This window comes from Lacerta agilis, chromosome 5 (genome assembly GCF_009819535.1).
Source record: "Lacerta agilis isolate rLacAgi1 chromosome 5, rLacAgi1.pri, whole genome shotgun sequence".
NCBI lineage: Eukaryota > Metazoa > Chordata > Lepidosauria > Squamata > Lacertidae > Lacerta > Lacerta agilis.
Window position 1 is genome coordinate 20,012,980 of NC_046316.1, and position 15,600 is coordinate 20,028,579.

At 43.5% G+C, this 15,600-nt stretch overlaps 1 protein-coding gene across 1 annotated transcript in view; it reads left to right on the top strand.

Moving 5' to 3' along the window:
* Positions 1 to 14,445, top strand: part of CHAT (choline O-acetyltransferase) — a 36,479-nt gene extending 22,034 nt beyond the window's left edge. The window contains exons 12-14 of the mRNA XM_033148783.1: positions 5,486 to 5,548; positions 9,820 to 9,957; positions 13,978 to 14,445. Coding sequence (XP_033004674.1) covers positions 5,486 to 5,548; positions 9,820 to 9,957; positions 13,978 to 14,250 — 474 coding nt within the window. The 3' untranslated portion in view covers positions 14,251 to 14,445. The remainder of the gene's footprint in view (positions 1 to 5,485; positions 5,549 to 9,819; positions 9,958 to 13,977) is intronic.
* Positions 14,446 to 15,600: the final 1,155 nt, after the last annotated feature.

Genomic DNA, 15,600 nt, shown 5'->3' on the forward strand with positions numbered 1-15,600 from the left:
CAAGTAAGTTCCAGTATGTATAGGCCCTAGATCACCTTTTAAACATTTAGTAAGGGGTAATGTAGGGATGCGGGTGGCGCTGTGGTCTAAACCACTAAGCCTAGGGATTGCCGATCAGAAGGTCGGCAGTTCATATCCCCACGACGGGGTGAGCTCCCGTTGCTCTGCCCCAGCTCCTGCCAACCTAGCAGTTCGAAAGCACGTCAAAGTGCAAGTAGGTAAATAAGTACCACTCCGGCGGGAAGGTAAACGGCATTTCAGTGCACTGCTCTGGTTTTGCCGGAAGCGGCTTAGTCATGCTGGCCACATGACCTAGAACACCTGTCTGCGGACAAAAGCCGGCTCCCTTGGCCAGTAAAGCGAAATGAGCACCGCAACCCCAGAGTCGTTCGCGACTGGACTTAACTGTCAGGGGTCCTTTACCTTTAAGGGGCAATGTACACACAACAAAGAAAAGCAGTGTTTTGCAGCCTGCAGTTCTAAGCAGAAAAGGGAGAAGGGAAAAGAGTGATGAACTCTTTCCCTATCTGGCAATTTTCAGCTCAAAATCACATCAACCCAGCTGCTTCCCCCAGCCACCTACCCTCTTCACATTGACGCAAAGCTCCAGAAACAAAACGTGCATCTGGAATCCTACAGGGGGAAATCAGCTTGGAGGAGCCATTTCGGTGTGGGAAAATGGTAGGCAGGCAGGCAAGCAAAGAATTAAGCACCCACTCTCAGCTCTCGACTGCAACATCCCAAAGATGCTTTTTTTTCATGAACAAACAAAAAGTCTGCCAAAGCACACATTTGCGTGAAGTGTGCCCTTCGCCCCTAAGGAAAGCAATTCAGTGGTGCTTGCAGTACAAATGAGCACAGCAGGGAGCTCAGTGGGCCAATTCTGTACCTTCTCCCACTATATTTCCCCCCCCCTGAGGTAATTATCCCATCTCACCTCATAGCATTTGAACTCATTAAATCCTTCCAGCTCCAAATGCAATATACTTTAGTGTTTCCTTTCAGCATTTCAACTTTTGCAGCTGGAGACAATAGGTTTTTTTGGGGGGGGGTGGACCACTTGGAGGTGTAAAAGAGACTCTGTCACCCTCGCTGGTTTTGCCCAGGTGTTTTCTCTGACCCAACAGACCTGGTGCATGTTTGAGATGCACCCAGAAAATATGAGAAAAGTGCAAATGGAGAAGACAGTGGGATGAGTGTGCCACATGCCGTGGCAATAGTGCCTTTGCCATCCCACCAGTAACTCTGAAAAAGCCTTTCATCTGCCTCTATTGTGGAACTACATGTTCTGGCTGATGCTAAAAACAGTGGACTGTCCTCACATGTTCCACCTGCCCTTGTTAATATTTGGTAATGTTACATGAAGGGCTAGGGAGGTATGGCGGTGGGGCTAGATATCACTACGGGCGAAGGGCTTTGAGATGCAATAATGCTCGAACCCCTTCCAATCTACGCCCCATCCCGAAGGACGAGGGTAGGGTGAGCAGGGATTATCCACCTCCGTCATTGGTGCTGTGCAATGCCAGGTCCATTGGCAATAAAACCGCCACCATGCGTGACTTCTTTGTCTCGCTGGGGGTTGACCTGGCTTGCGTGACGGAGACCTGGGTGCGGGAAGGTGAAGTAGTCTCCCTACGTGAGATAGCACCCTTAGGTTTTTCCGTCCTCCACCAATCACGGACTGTGGGTCGGGGGGGAGGAGTAGCATTGTTAATCCGGGAGGGTTGCTCTTTCAGAGCTCTGCCAGTACCGGCGATCTCCGGTATTGAATGTGTTGGTCTTGTGTGGGGTTCCAAGGAGAACTTGGCTGTCTGGCTGGTGTACCGACCACCCAGCGCACCAGCAGCCACCCTGTCAGACCTGTTGGAGGTGGTGGCGGGCTGGGCCTTGGAGTTCCCAAATCTACTGGTCTTGGGAGACTTCAACGTCCATGCCGATGACACTCCCTCTTCACAGGCTCTGGACCTAGTGACTTCCATGGCGACACTAGGGCTCTCCCAGTTTGTTTTGGGCCCCACACATCAAGCAGGCCACACACTGGATTTGATCTTTGGTGCTGGCATAGATGTGATCATGCTCCCCTCTGTGGAAGTGCCATGGTCTGATCACTACGCTCTGAGAGCCAAGATTGACTTTCCGCTCCTCCCCTGCTCGGGTGGCGAGCCTATTTTGGCTCGCCCGCGAAGGCTGATGGATCCAGATAGATTCCGTCAGGCTTTGCGGGACCCTGCCCCCCCTGGCGACTCATTAGATGACCTTGTCGAAGATTGGAATAACCGACTCTTGACGGCCATTGATGAGATCGCACCTAAGCGCCCTCTGCGACCCCGCCGAAACCGGACCCCTTGGTTTACTGAGGAGCTCCGGAAAATGAAGCGGGAGCTCAGACGGCTAGAGCGAGTATGGCGGCGTGCTCGCGACGGAGCCTCAAGAACATCTTATAGGATGTTTATGAAAACCTATGAGATGGCAATGAAGGCGGCAAAGAAGTCTTACTTCTCAGCTTCCATTGCATCTGCTAGCTCTCGCCCAGCACAACTCTTTAGAATAATTAGGTCTTTAACAACCCTAGAGGGACAACCAAATTTAAATACAAATTCGACTCATAGCTGTGAGGCATTTGCGAGCTTTTTTGCGGAGAAAGTCTTGCTGCTCCGCCATGACCTCCCTGCCAATTTGGATACAATAATGGAACTGGAGGCCCCTCGACTGTCCTCGGGTCCAGTATTGGACCACTTTGATCGGATACTCCCTGCCGATGTAGACAGATTCCTCCAAGCTGGAAGGCCCACCACTTGCCCCCTTGACCCGTGCCCATCTTGGCTGATTAGAACGTGTCCAGACGAGGTACGGGCCCCTCTGGGTGAGATCATAAATTTGTCCCTTGGCACGGGGACTTTCCCACAGGAATTGAAGGAGGCAGTGGTGCGTCCGCTCTTAAAGAAAACATCCTTAGATCCTTTAGATCTATCCAATTACCGCCCAGTTTCGAATCTTCCGTACCTGGGTAAGGTAATTGAGAGAGCGGTTGCTGAACAGCTTAGCGGATTTCTGGATGAAACATTGGCTCTGGATCCGTTTCAGTCCGGCTTCCGCCCTGGTTATGGGACCGAGACAGCTTTGGTGGCGCTAACAGATGATCTTCGTAGACAGCTGGATCGAGGCGGTTCGGGCTTGCTGATTCTTTTAGATTTGTCAGCAGCCTTCGATATGGTCGACCACGATCTTTTAGACCACCGCCTTGCCGACGTGGGGATTCAGGGCACAGTCCGACAATGGCTGCGCTCCTTTATCTCAGGTCGGGGACAGAGAGTGGTGCTAGGGAGGGAATTGTCGCCGCGACACTCCTTGGTGTGTGGAGTTCCGCAGGGCACAATCCTTTCCCCGATGCTTTTTAATATCTTTATGCGCCCTCTTGCCCAGATTGTCCGGAGTTTCGGGCTGGGCTGTCATCAATATGCTGATGACACCCAGCTTTTTCTGTTGATGGACGGCCGCCCTGACTCGGTCCCAGACACACTGGCCAGGTGCTTGGAGGCTGTGGCTGCATGGATGCGTGGGAGCCGGTTGAAGTTAAACCCTGCGAAGACAGAGGTCCTCTGGCTGGGTCGGGACGACATGGGGTTGGGAGGCCAACTCCCATCTCTTGCGGGGGCCCAACTAGTGCCAGCGCCTTCTGTCAAGAGTTTGGGCGTAACCTTTGATGCCTCTCTCTCTATGGAGGCACAGGTTGCAATCACAGCAAAGGTGGCATTTTTCCATCTCCGCCGTATTAAGCAGTTGGCCCCCTACCTCTCTCGCCCTGATCTGGCCACAGTGATCCATGCGACGGTCACCTCCAGACTTGACTATTGTAACTCGCTCTACGCGGGGCTGCCCCTAAAGCTGACCCAGAAACTCCAGCGGGTGCAGAATGCCGCGGCGAGGCTCCTTACCGGGTCTTTGCCGCGGGACCACATTCATCCAGTGCTTTACCAGCTGCACTGGCTCCCGGTGGAGTACAGGATCAGGTTTAAGGTGCTGGTTTTGACCTTTAAAGCCCTATGCGGTTTGGGACCCTCGTATTTAAGGGACCGCCTCTCCTGGTATGTCCCATGTAGGACCTTAAGGTCCTCAAGTGATAATCTTTTGGAGGTCCCGAGCAACAAAGACGTTAGGTTGGCCTCAACTAGGGCCAGGGCCTTCTCAATATTGGCCCCGACTTGGTGGAACAGCCTATCACGGGAGACCAGGGCCCTGCGGGATTTGGCATCTTTCCGCAGGGCCTGCAAGACGGAGCTGTTCCACCTGGCCTTTGGGTTGGTTTCTGTTTAATATTTATGCTTCATCTTTTATTGGTGGGTTATTTTGAAATTGAGACCTGCAGTTTTAATTGAATTTTAAATTTGTATTTTAATCTGTTATTTTAAATTGATCGTTTTTATGTTTTTTGTTGTGATTTTAATTGATGTTAGCCGCCCTGAGCCCGGTTCTCTGGCTGGGAAGGGCGGGGTATAAATAAAATTATTATTATTATTATTATTATTATTACATGAACCCCAGTTTTCAAGCAGTGAAAGACCTCAGGGGTGCCATAGCATACATTGGGTTTGGTTTCCTTAGACAATATCATTGGAGACCTTGCAATACTCAAGTGTAACTTCTCAGCAAAAGTAAGAATCCAATGCATTCTAAGTAACCACCACACAGTAAATATTTGGGATAACGAAAGGTGGGGATGGGGGACCAATTCAATTCAGTTTACATTTAAAGCTGAATGTATAAAATTCGCACTTCCAAGACAATATGAGAACCAAAACACAGCCATCCTTCAAAATGCACACTTATCCAAATTTTGTGATATGGTTGTCCAACCAACTTGTGTTCACAAAAATGCATCAGAGGGAGGGGGAATGTGCATGAAAAGTAATATATTTGCATTAGGTTTACTCAAATGCATGTATGTTTGATAGGTTTACATGGAAAATCCATTAAAATATTTTAATAAATATATTAGTGAAAGCAACATACAAAAATGCATTATATTACTGGAAAATGTGTTCGAAAATGTGCACATTCATAGATGTGCTTATTAGGAGAAATTTGCACAAAAATGCTGAAATTTTTTCATGAAGATTGCATTTTTTAAAAATTGCTACAGAAATGTGGTGAACTGAATGTAAGATTGGAAGAATGAGAATGATTTTTATTTGCTTGTCTACTGCTTGTAAAGGCTGTATTCAATCCATGGGCGTAGCTGAGGAAGGGTAGGGGGCAGCTGCCCCCTCCCAAATCAATAAGATCAATACAAATCTGAGGTTCTGCCCCCCCCCAAAGAAAACCCTGCCTCCCAACAAAAGGGTGCACTCCCTAACAACAATCCTGGCTACACCCATGATTCAATCCACCATCTTTAACTAAATTTGTGTAATCTAATAGTAATAGTACTTTGGTTACAAAGCCTTCTGCCAGTTCATTATTTCTAAATATTTCTTCTTGCCTATAGGACTCTGAGAAAATGCAACAATTTAAGGATGCCATAGCAGCTCAGACAAATTACACTATTTTGGTAAGCAAAACATTGTCTTGAAAAAACTCAGTTGTTTGGCATGCCTAACCATGAAATTAAGTTATTCTTCTGAAGTCAGTAAATTAAAAAATGGAGCACAATACTGACAAGCATCCTATATTTTTCCACAAAATGTAAAGCATACAGACCAAAGAAAACTGTCCTCCATCTTTAACCAGATTTGGAATGTGAACTGGGTCTTTTCCCCTGTGTGTAGATCCACCCTTGGTCTATTGAATTAGTTGGATCATTATTTGCACACTGAATAATAGGGTGACACTTTAGTGTCAGTGACAATGAATGCTTTCTTCTTTTTAGTTATCAAAATAAACAATGATTCTCACAAAAGCCATAATGACCAAACAATCTAATGGAATCTAATGGAATTTATTGAACCTAGTTTAAATGGTTAAAGCATTCTTGAATTTTCAGAACAAAATAGAAAATTCTTTCCAGTAGCACCTTAGAGACCAACTGAGTTTGTTCTTGGTATGAGCTTTACCTTTATCTGAGCTTGCATGCACATGAAAGCTCATACCAAGAACAAACTCAGTTGGTCTCTAAGGTGCTACTGGAAAGAATTTTCTATTTTGTTTCGACTATGGCAGACCAACACGGCTACCCACCTGTAACTTGAATTTTCAGATTCAGTTTTGCTGACAAGATCTCATTAGGGGGGGTTTGGGGGATGGGTGCAAAATGGCATCAATCAATCAATGGCATCAAAGACCATTTTGAAGCAGATCAAAATAGGGTATATATATATATATATATATATATATATATATATATATATATATATATATATATATAATTAGATCCAGGTGGTGCACAAACCATACCTTTAGTTTTTAAGGTTGCTGGAAATTCTAGCTCTGAGGGGTACATTATGCTTTAAATGTTTGTTGCATATGCAGCCTAAATTAGTTATAATTCAGTCCCATTGAAGTCAATGTGAAATGTTAGTAATGACTGAAGACTTGTTCATTTCAGTGAGATCTGTGTGCAACTAGCTTGGTCTAGCTCCTATCCTAAATTTATATATTGGTCCTACATAGGATGTCCAAGAGGTCTCTCATCCTGGAGACTGAGTCATCCCTCGCTTAGCTTCAGTGGTACAGCATCACTTGATCTTAGATCATCCTCTTAATCCAGTGGTGGCCAAACTTGGCCCTCCAGCTATTTTGGGACTACAACTCCCATCATCCTAGCTAATGGGACCAGTGGGTCAGGGATGATGGGAATTGTAGTCCCAAAACGGCTAGAGGGCCAAGTTTGGCCACCACTGTCTTAATCCCACAATTGGCATGCTAATTAATGGATGACAAATCTCTTGTGCTTCAAAGTTAGGTTGGGCTGCAGACTGAAATAAACTAATAATTAATGGTATATCCTTGATTTAATTCTCAGAGACTAGATGTAAATTTCCCGTCAGCTTTGATCATTTATATTTCCTAATTACCAGGTACTTTTAAAGTAGCGCACTTTGAAACATTTGTGTAGCTCATCAGTTGGGTGTGTGTGTGAAGGATGACAGAGCCTGAATTGCCAACTTTTGAACTTGTTCCCACTGCTGGGCCTTTAACAGCCACTTGATCTGCTGCAGCAGTTAGCAGGAGCTTCATTATTTATTTGCAAACATTTCTGAAGATGGACGATAAAACTTCCTTCATATGAAGTAGCACAAAATATACCACAAATTGGTAGATTGCATTAATACATCACCACATCTGGCTTCCATTCAAAGTGAAAAACAGGAAAGCCACAGTTGGTTTTCTTTCTGGCCCACTGACAACCCAAAGCCAAATAGATTTGAACCAAATGGGAAAAATATCCACCTCATTATTAACAACAACGACAAAATTAATCACAATGTTATTTAGTTGTCCCTTTGTTAGAGAAACAGTGCTGCTAGATTACACTTGTCATCTTTAAAAAATAAATAAATTTGTATATCCGTCCCCCACCCCACCCCTGTGTTGACTCACCTTTTACTTTGTAAGCTCAGCTTAGTCTCTTTCTCTTCCGACATGATATTAATCTATCTTGGAAAAACGTCATGGGTCAGAGGCTTATAAATCATGTCGGATAGCAAAATATTTCCATTGATCCTCCGGTCTGTTCCTCTTGATGGGGTAGAACTGATGGTGACCAGTCTTAGGTTTTATGATCTTTTCTCAAAAGTCATTTAATATGTGCACTAGTGGACATGCCAATATTAGTCTCCAGGGTGTAAGTTTTCCAAATGAGGCATGAAAGGTTAATTCATTCCTTGGCCTTAGCACCATCCATCTAAGATATTAGCAAAGGCAACCACCATTTTGCTTAGCTGGAGCCCTCTTCTTCTCCCTTCCTAAATTGTGTGAAACTGGACGTTTAGATTCTGCCTCTGCCACAAACTCGCTACATGGGCCAAGGAAAGCTACTGCCTCCTACTTTCAGATCCCTCTCTGTAAAATGAGAATAACAACCCCAAATTCTAATTTGTAGCGTTATTTGTTACTGTTATAGTGTATGAGAGATGGTTTGAACACATGCAAGTACTTTTTGTAAATGCTCACCTTGGGCCACCATACCCTACCTTCCAGGGTTGTTGTGCAGATTAAATAGCGAAGGGCAGAACCATGTTGCTCTTTGGAGAAAAGGCAGCAAAGGCAGATCTAGGGGAGCGTTGACGGTGCCATCGCACCAGGCACAGAACTTCTGGGGTGCCACAACTATGTCATCCAACAGAAGGTGGGATTTTGGCATCACACGGAGCCCCACTGAAATTTGAGACACCAAGTTCCGCCACTGAGGGCAAGATATAAGGATAATGAGAAATGAAATAAATACATACATACATTTCTTATGGACCTGTGCCTCTTCATGTTATTTCTGCAGTTTTTCTGCTCTAACTCATCAATAGTTCCCCAGTTTATTTCTAGGTGGAAGCAAACCAAGTGGAAGGTAGTATGAGAGAGACACCATTTCTCATAGTGTGCTCACACCAATGTTTAAATAGGTTTGGCAGGTTTTCGAAGCACCGTAACAACCTGCAAGACCTGTTTTAAACAGAGATGACCACAAGATCAGCTTGCATACCAGAAGCTATCATGCCTCGCATATCACTGTGAGCTGTCCGGGGGGGGGGGTGGAATATTATCTGTCACCAGGCTCCTCAATGGAATATTTGATCAGGAGGGAGAGAAATCAAGAACATGCACTAAATGTGGTGTTTGAACAAATTCTAACCTTAACTTGGGGGGGAAAATATTGGGGGCATTTGTCATGTTTTAAAATATTCTGCAACTCAGTAGGTTATACTTCTCTTACAATTATTTAGATTTTTATGTGAGAAATTAAGGAACTGCAAACTGTAAAAATACAAATTTAAACATGCTGAAGAGCTGTGCACACACATATATGTGATTTCTAGGGATAGTCACCTGAAAAAATGTGCAGTGCAGGTCTAGCGAGAAACTTCACTGAGTTTAGTGGGATGTATTCCCAGGTGTGTTTAGGATTGCAAACTTAATTTACTACTTGGAGTTCAGATTTGACTAATATTGTATCCATTCCAGTTGCCTGATCTACGTTGACATAGATGACGTTCATTCAATGTGTTGCTAATTTTAGGAAACACTAGAAGGTAGGGGGTTTTCTCATGGAGAAGGTATAGAAAAGCAAACATTTCCATTGCGCATCACCGTCTAGTCACTCTGAGTACTGTAGCTCTGTGAGGGGTATGGGGTCTCTGAACAACTATCAACACCAGGAATTTTTTTCAGCCGGAACTCAGTTATGGCACCTCCCAGGTAGGTGCCATTGCCGTTATAAGAGAACAACGGTTGCATTTATGGTGAGTTCTGGAACCCCTTTTTGAAGAAAAAATAGCACTGCTCAACAAACCACGGTTCCCAGAATTCTTTGAGGGAAGCCATGACTATTTAAAGTGGTATGACACTGGTTTAAATCTATAGTGCAAATGGGGCCGCAGTGTGTAGGATCTGGAAGTGTGCTCTGAACCCACCAGAAACAATTGCAGGCAGTAGTATATCACACTGATAGAGCTCTCTTTATATGCTGATCTAAGTCCCAATGAGTTCAGTGGGACATGCTGCCAGGTAAGTGAGCACTGAACCAAAACCGGAAATTGAGGGAATAGAGAATCCCTCCCACTCCAACCAAGCAGCATGAAATTAAGTTCATTGGTACTGACATCCAAGGGATATGTCTGCAATTTGGGGGCATGTTTAATTACAACCCATTCTATATGCTCTTTTGGCTAGGCTATTACGGGGATGGCAATAGACAACCACTTGCTGGGACTGCGAGAGATTGCCCGTGAACATTTCAAGGAGCTGCCGGACATATTTACCGATGAAACGTATTTGACAAGCAATCGATTTATTCTCTCCACCAGCCAGGTGAGCAAAATTCATATCGGGATTAGTCATAAAAAAGGAACCCCATTATTCTCGCCGTGACAGATGTTATGAATCAGTGACAACCTTTTGACATATGTTGTGGAGGTTTAGTGACTCCAGCAGCACTCCCAAATGCCTCGGGGTTCTCGTCCCTTTCATTTTTGACAACCAAAATTAATAGCCCAGTGTCAACAAAAAGATAAGAGGGTGAAATCTAAGGGATGGGCAAACCGTGGTCCATAGAAGCCTCACTAGGTGTTCAGCTTCCGAAAACGGTTTGAAAATTGGAACACTCGCTTCTGGGTTTCGATCATTCGGGAGTTGATTTGTTCGGGAGCCAAGGCGTTTGAGATCCAAGGTACGACTGTACACAGTTGCCATGACTAATCGCCATTTGTAAACTACCAGACAAATCTGTTTTATCTACTCTATAGCAGTCCACAGCTGCATTCCTAAAGAAATGAAAGTGGTTTCCACAAAGTTGCATGGAACACAAAGTCCATATTTTGTTACATTGCTCAGACTCCAAGAGGCACTGAAAGAGGCAGAGCTGCTTAATTTTGGACCGCTCCACTGGAGAGCACCTGTCTCTCCCAATGGCAGCATAAGATGGTTTTATTCAAATGGGCTTTTGGTGGCTACAAGTTGAGTAGAATAGGGATGGATATGCTTGTTTTTGTTATAAAAAAACAAATCATATGACAGTCTTTGTCACAGTCTTTGTCAGGACAGCGTACAAAATAAAACCAATACAATAAAACAAAAATAAAACAGCAGACAAGCCGTAAAACAGACTGAAACTAACTTTATTAAAATACCTAGGTAACAAAACAAGGTATTTTGCCAGACTCTTGGGGGATTACAATATTAGAGCCAGGCAAATGCCCTATTTGGACAGAGCATATTATTTACTCACCCCAAGCCCTACGGAAAAGTAAGCTAGCAGTCCAATTAATTAAATAAGGCTCTCCTTCTCTATCTCTTACACTCACTGCCATCTAGCCAAGTGTGACTGGGTGTGTAAGTCCACAACAAAAGAACAGATCAGATTTCAAAACGTCAAGTATGATATGATGACTACTTCCATTAAGGTCAATGGGATTCCATTGCTGTAGGAGAAAAAGGGGAAACACTCTCTCCTGCTGGCTCATTCCTACTGTCGAGAGCCCGATGGCTCATACATCAGTATTACTTATTAGTATCATCATTAAACAAAGTGCTTTTAATTTTCAACGTGCTGTATAGTCTCTTGTCTCATCCGTCTTCCAAACAACGCTGTCGTGTAAATAGGTCACTGTTCATTTTACAGACCGAGAATTGAAAAGATAGATATTCCTTCAAAGCCACCCCCTAACTACATGATAAGTAGGAATTTTATCCTAGGCCTACCCTTCAGCAGAAAGTTTGGGGACAAGAGAAACCACTTTCCATGGGCTCCTTCTAAACCTGAAATGCTAGCTGCATCCAGCATGCCCTCACCAAATTTTTCAAACTTTGTAGAAAAGGAGTCCTATAATGATTACTATCTGCTGGATTTAAGCCGCAAAAAAAGAAACCACAGCTGACCCCAGAAATCACCCATGCTCCTCTTTGCATCGTGCTCAGGACAAACTCCAAGATGCAAAAGCCATTCTTTAATCTGCAGACCGAGTGTGGCCTTAAAAGTTGATTGATGATCTGGGTTCTTTGTTTCTAAAATTGTAATTTCTACTGTTTAAATTAAGGCATTCTTCAAGCCACAAAGCCCACCAGCACTTAGCAACATTGCATTTCTTTATATACAGTAGCAATTTTAAAAACATAATTTGATGCACCTGAGATAATGAATTTGATGAAATAGTATGTCAGATATATACAGTGCTTTTTTTTCTTTAAAAAAATGTTTAGAGGTACTCTCATTTTCCTATTCATATTGAAATACTGCCCCTCAATGAGGCCAGATTCACAAAATGTTTAGGGGTGTGTGTACCCCTGTGCCCCCAAAAAGCACTATATATATATATATATATATATATATATATATATATATATATATATATATAGTCGGAAGACCTCTGGACTGAAAGGGGGTGCTGCTAATACAATGCACAAACACAACAGCCTTAATAAGTAATTGGATCCAGCCATGATGTCTGTGCCTTTTCAAATATGACAGAGTGTAACCAGAATACCACTACATAAATTCTCCAAGAAACTATCCATGGGCAAAAAAGTGAATCTGAATAGCTTCATAGCCTTCGGCTGTTGCACAGCAAATTTATCTGACAATTCTATGACTCTATTAGTGGGACTAATGGTCTGTCCTGTGCCATTAAAAAGCCAAATGTCATCTTTGAAAGCTTGAGTACAACAAAAAGCAGGAATGCATGGATTTCTGAACAAATAACATCTTCGCTTTACTAGGGAGCGTTTTATCCCATTACAACATTATAGAATAATCAAAGCTTTAATTGGAGGGGGTGTGGACCCAGCTAAGCGATACCATCAGTGAATACTGATTCCTAAGCTTCCTCCCGACAATAAATCTTTGAGATTTATGTAAGCCCTTCCAGTAAACTAAATGAAATCTCAAGAGCAGTTGGGTATTAAAACCAAAGGAATATGGAAGCAATCTTTAACCACCGGTACAGTCCTTATTCAAAAGAGACGATGAGCAAAAGAAATAACGAGCACATTATCCACATTTAAAGATCATACCATTTTTTTTTTACAAAGATAATCAAATCATATTGGGCAAGATCTGTAGACAAGATCAGAAGCCCAAGAAGACTTTAGACTTGCTTTTCTAGAACAGGTGCCACCTGCCCCCTTGACATGCGGCAAACTATATTTGAAAATCAGGGTTTCAAAAGCAAATTCTAATAGTCAAAAATTCCATTGGGCTTGTCTATTCCTCTTGTGTTAGCCTTCAGATCCCTCTTCAATCAGGCCTTTGGCTAATATTCTCTAGTCTTTCAAATGTGTCTGTGGGAAGGGGGGTGGGTTATTGTTTTGCTGTTTTGATTTACTTGTTTTAATCCTGTATTTTATTCTGTGAACCACCCTGAGATATTATGATGAATTTATTTATTTATTTATTTATTTATTTATTTATTATTCATGTACCAAGATCGTGCAATTGTATGTTAGAACCATTTTAAGCAATGGTCCAAATCTAGGAAAATATATTTGAATAAATACTAAACCAAGCAAAACTCTCTCCAAAAAGCAAAAATTGTGACTGAGTTACCAACAGAAATAGAGTCCAAGCAGAACCACTAAGAAAGAAGTGGGAGGTGTTTGCATGTTTTGTTTGGAGAAGTACGACACCTTTTAAAAACACACACACACACACACACACACCAGAGGGGTCACTTTTTGTGAAAAAATAAATTGGTTCATGCAATAACTAAAGAAGCTCTTTTTAAAAAAACAAAACAAAACAAAACCCCAGCTGAATGAAGACTTAAGCATGCTCAGGGGCTTCGATGAGCAACATAAAGTTGAGCCTTGGTTGGAAAACTTTGGAGAGAGAGGTAAATTGGGCAACTAGAGCCCCTCAGAGCTTATAGCATCCCATGAGAGGTTATGGGTGGGTGGCTTACTGCAACCCTGAACAGGACCACTCCTGCTCGTGGGGGACAGGTTAGCATATTCTGGAGCTATTTATTGCAAGTGCCAATTGTAACTATTATTTTGCACTTCCTATTCTCCTAGACCAGGCATAGGCAACCTTCGGCTCTCCAGATGTTTTGGCCTACAACTCCCATGATCCCTAGCTAACAGGACCAGTGGTCAGGGATGATGGGAATTGTAGTCCGAAACATCTGGAGAGCCGAAGGTTGCTGACCCCTGTCCTAGACCAAGAAGGCAAAATCTGAGCTAAGTGACGCTATGTAATTCTTTACAATTACTAAGTTATTTCAACAGCATTTTTATTCTGCGAACTGCCCTGAGACCTCCGGGTATAGAGCGGCATATAAATTCAATAAATAATAAGAAAATAATAATACCTTAATGTAGCTTCATTTCTTTGTTCAGGTTCCAACCACCATGGGAATGTTCTGCTGCTATGGACCTGTGATTCCTAATGGCTATGGTGCTTGCTATAATCCACAGCCAGAGCATATATTATTCTGCATCTCCAGCTTTAAAGACTGCAAAGAAACCTCCTCCAGCAAATTTGCTAAAGCTGTGGGAGAAAGCCTCATGGATATGAAAGAGCTGTGCAACAAATGCAACTTGCCCAAGACAACAACCACTCCAACTAAACAAGGAGCACCTTCAACACCTCGACCTGGCAGTAAGCACTAAGTGGCTGCATTCACACATAACGCTGAGCTCTGATTTGTTTCAACCGTGGTTTGTTCAGCAACCGGTTAGTCATCTCACAGATGAACAATCAAGCCACAGCTTGTTTATCCAAAACTTTTCTAACTATACTTGCTAGAGCAGGCATCCCCCAAACTCGGCCCTCCAGATGTTTTGGGATTACAACTCCCATCATCCCTAGCTAACAGGACCAGTGGTCAGGGATGAAGGAAATTGTAGTCCCAAAACATCTGGAGGGCCGAGTTTGGGGGTGCCTGTGCTAGAGCATCTAGGATGGGCTAGCCCTAAGCAGGGCTGTTGAGTTCAGACATAGTGCCAAACTATAATTGAAACAAGCCATGGTTCATAAGCCAAAACAAAACCACAGTTACTCTGCTGAGCTGGGTGCAGATGCCCAAACAAACCACACTTTGTCTAAGCAAACCATGGCTTAAGTGTTATGTGTGAACCATGTTATGTGTGAACCATGGCCCTAAGGGTGCAATGTCTTTCCTCCATTTTGTGGCTGCTTCTTAAGGTAGAATGTTGTCACTATACAAATGTAAGCTATAAAGACCCTATATATTGCAGGGAGATTTCTTTTCTCTTTAGCTGTGGTCTCCACCAGTGTTTATGAAGACAGTGTAAATGATCTAAAAAGCTGGTGTTTCAGTTCTGCAGAACACAACTGCTAAGTATCAATCTGAGATAGAACACAACTCATCTCCATGCTTGCTTAGAAATATCCAGTTATCAATAAGTAACATTTTGCAAAAGGTTGTGGCTGAAGCACAGTGTATCGCCCAATACATCTGTCATTGCTCAGAAGCCCAATTATTCATTGTTGAGCGTTCTGAGTCAAGGCTCTCAGCATGAATGTATGTTAGGGATGCGGTTTTGTCCTGCACATGTGATATGTGAAGCAACTCTGAGCCTTTTCTTTTCTTAGCGGTCACCCCAACATACCACTTGACCTCTCAGGAGACAACATGGTATTGTAGATGGCGCCACGGTCATGGGTTGTGACCAGTTCCCATTGAGACTGGTAGGGTAGGAAGGCAGCGAAACCAAAAGTAGATGGAGCCAGAGCCAAAGGCCGGAAGATGGGCCTGGCTGAGGGCAGACTGATGTTGATGGAGCAATGCTCCACTCACCCTCATGAACCAACCTCCACTGTCAGCCACAGAACTCAATGGGGTGACTTTGAGCCATTCACACCCTCTCAGCCTAACCTGCCACAGGTGTGGATAAAAAGGGAATAATCCCATGCGGGACTGCACTAAACTTCACAGAAGAAAGATGAGATAGAAATGCAATAAGACTGTGGACATTTTGAATATGCGAAGAGCTTCT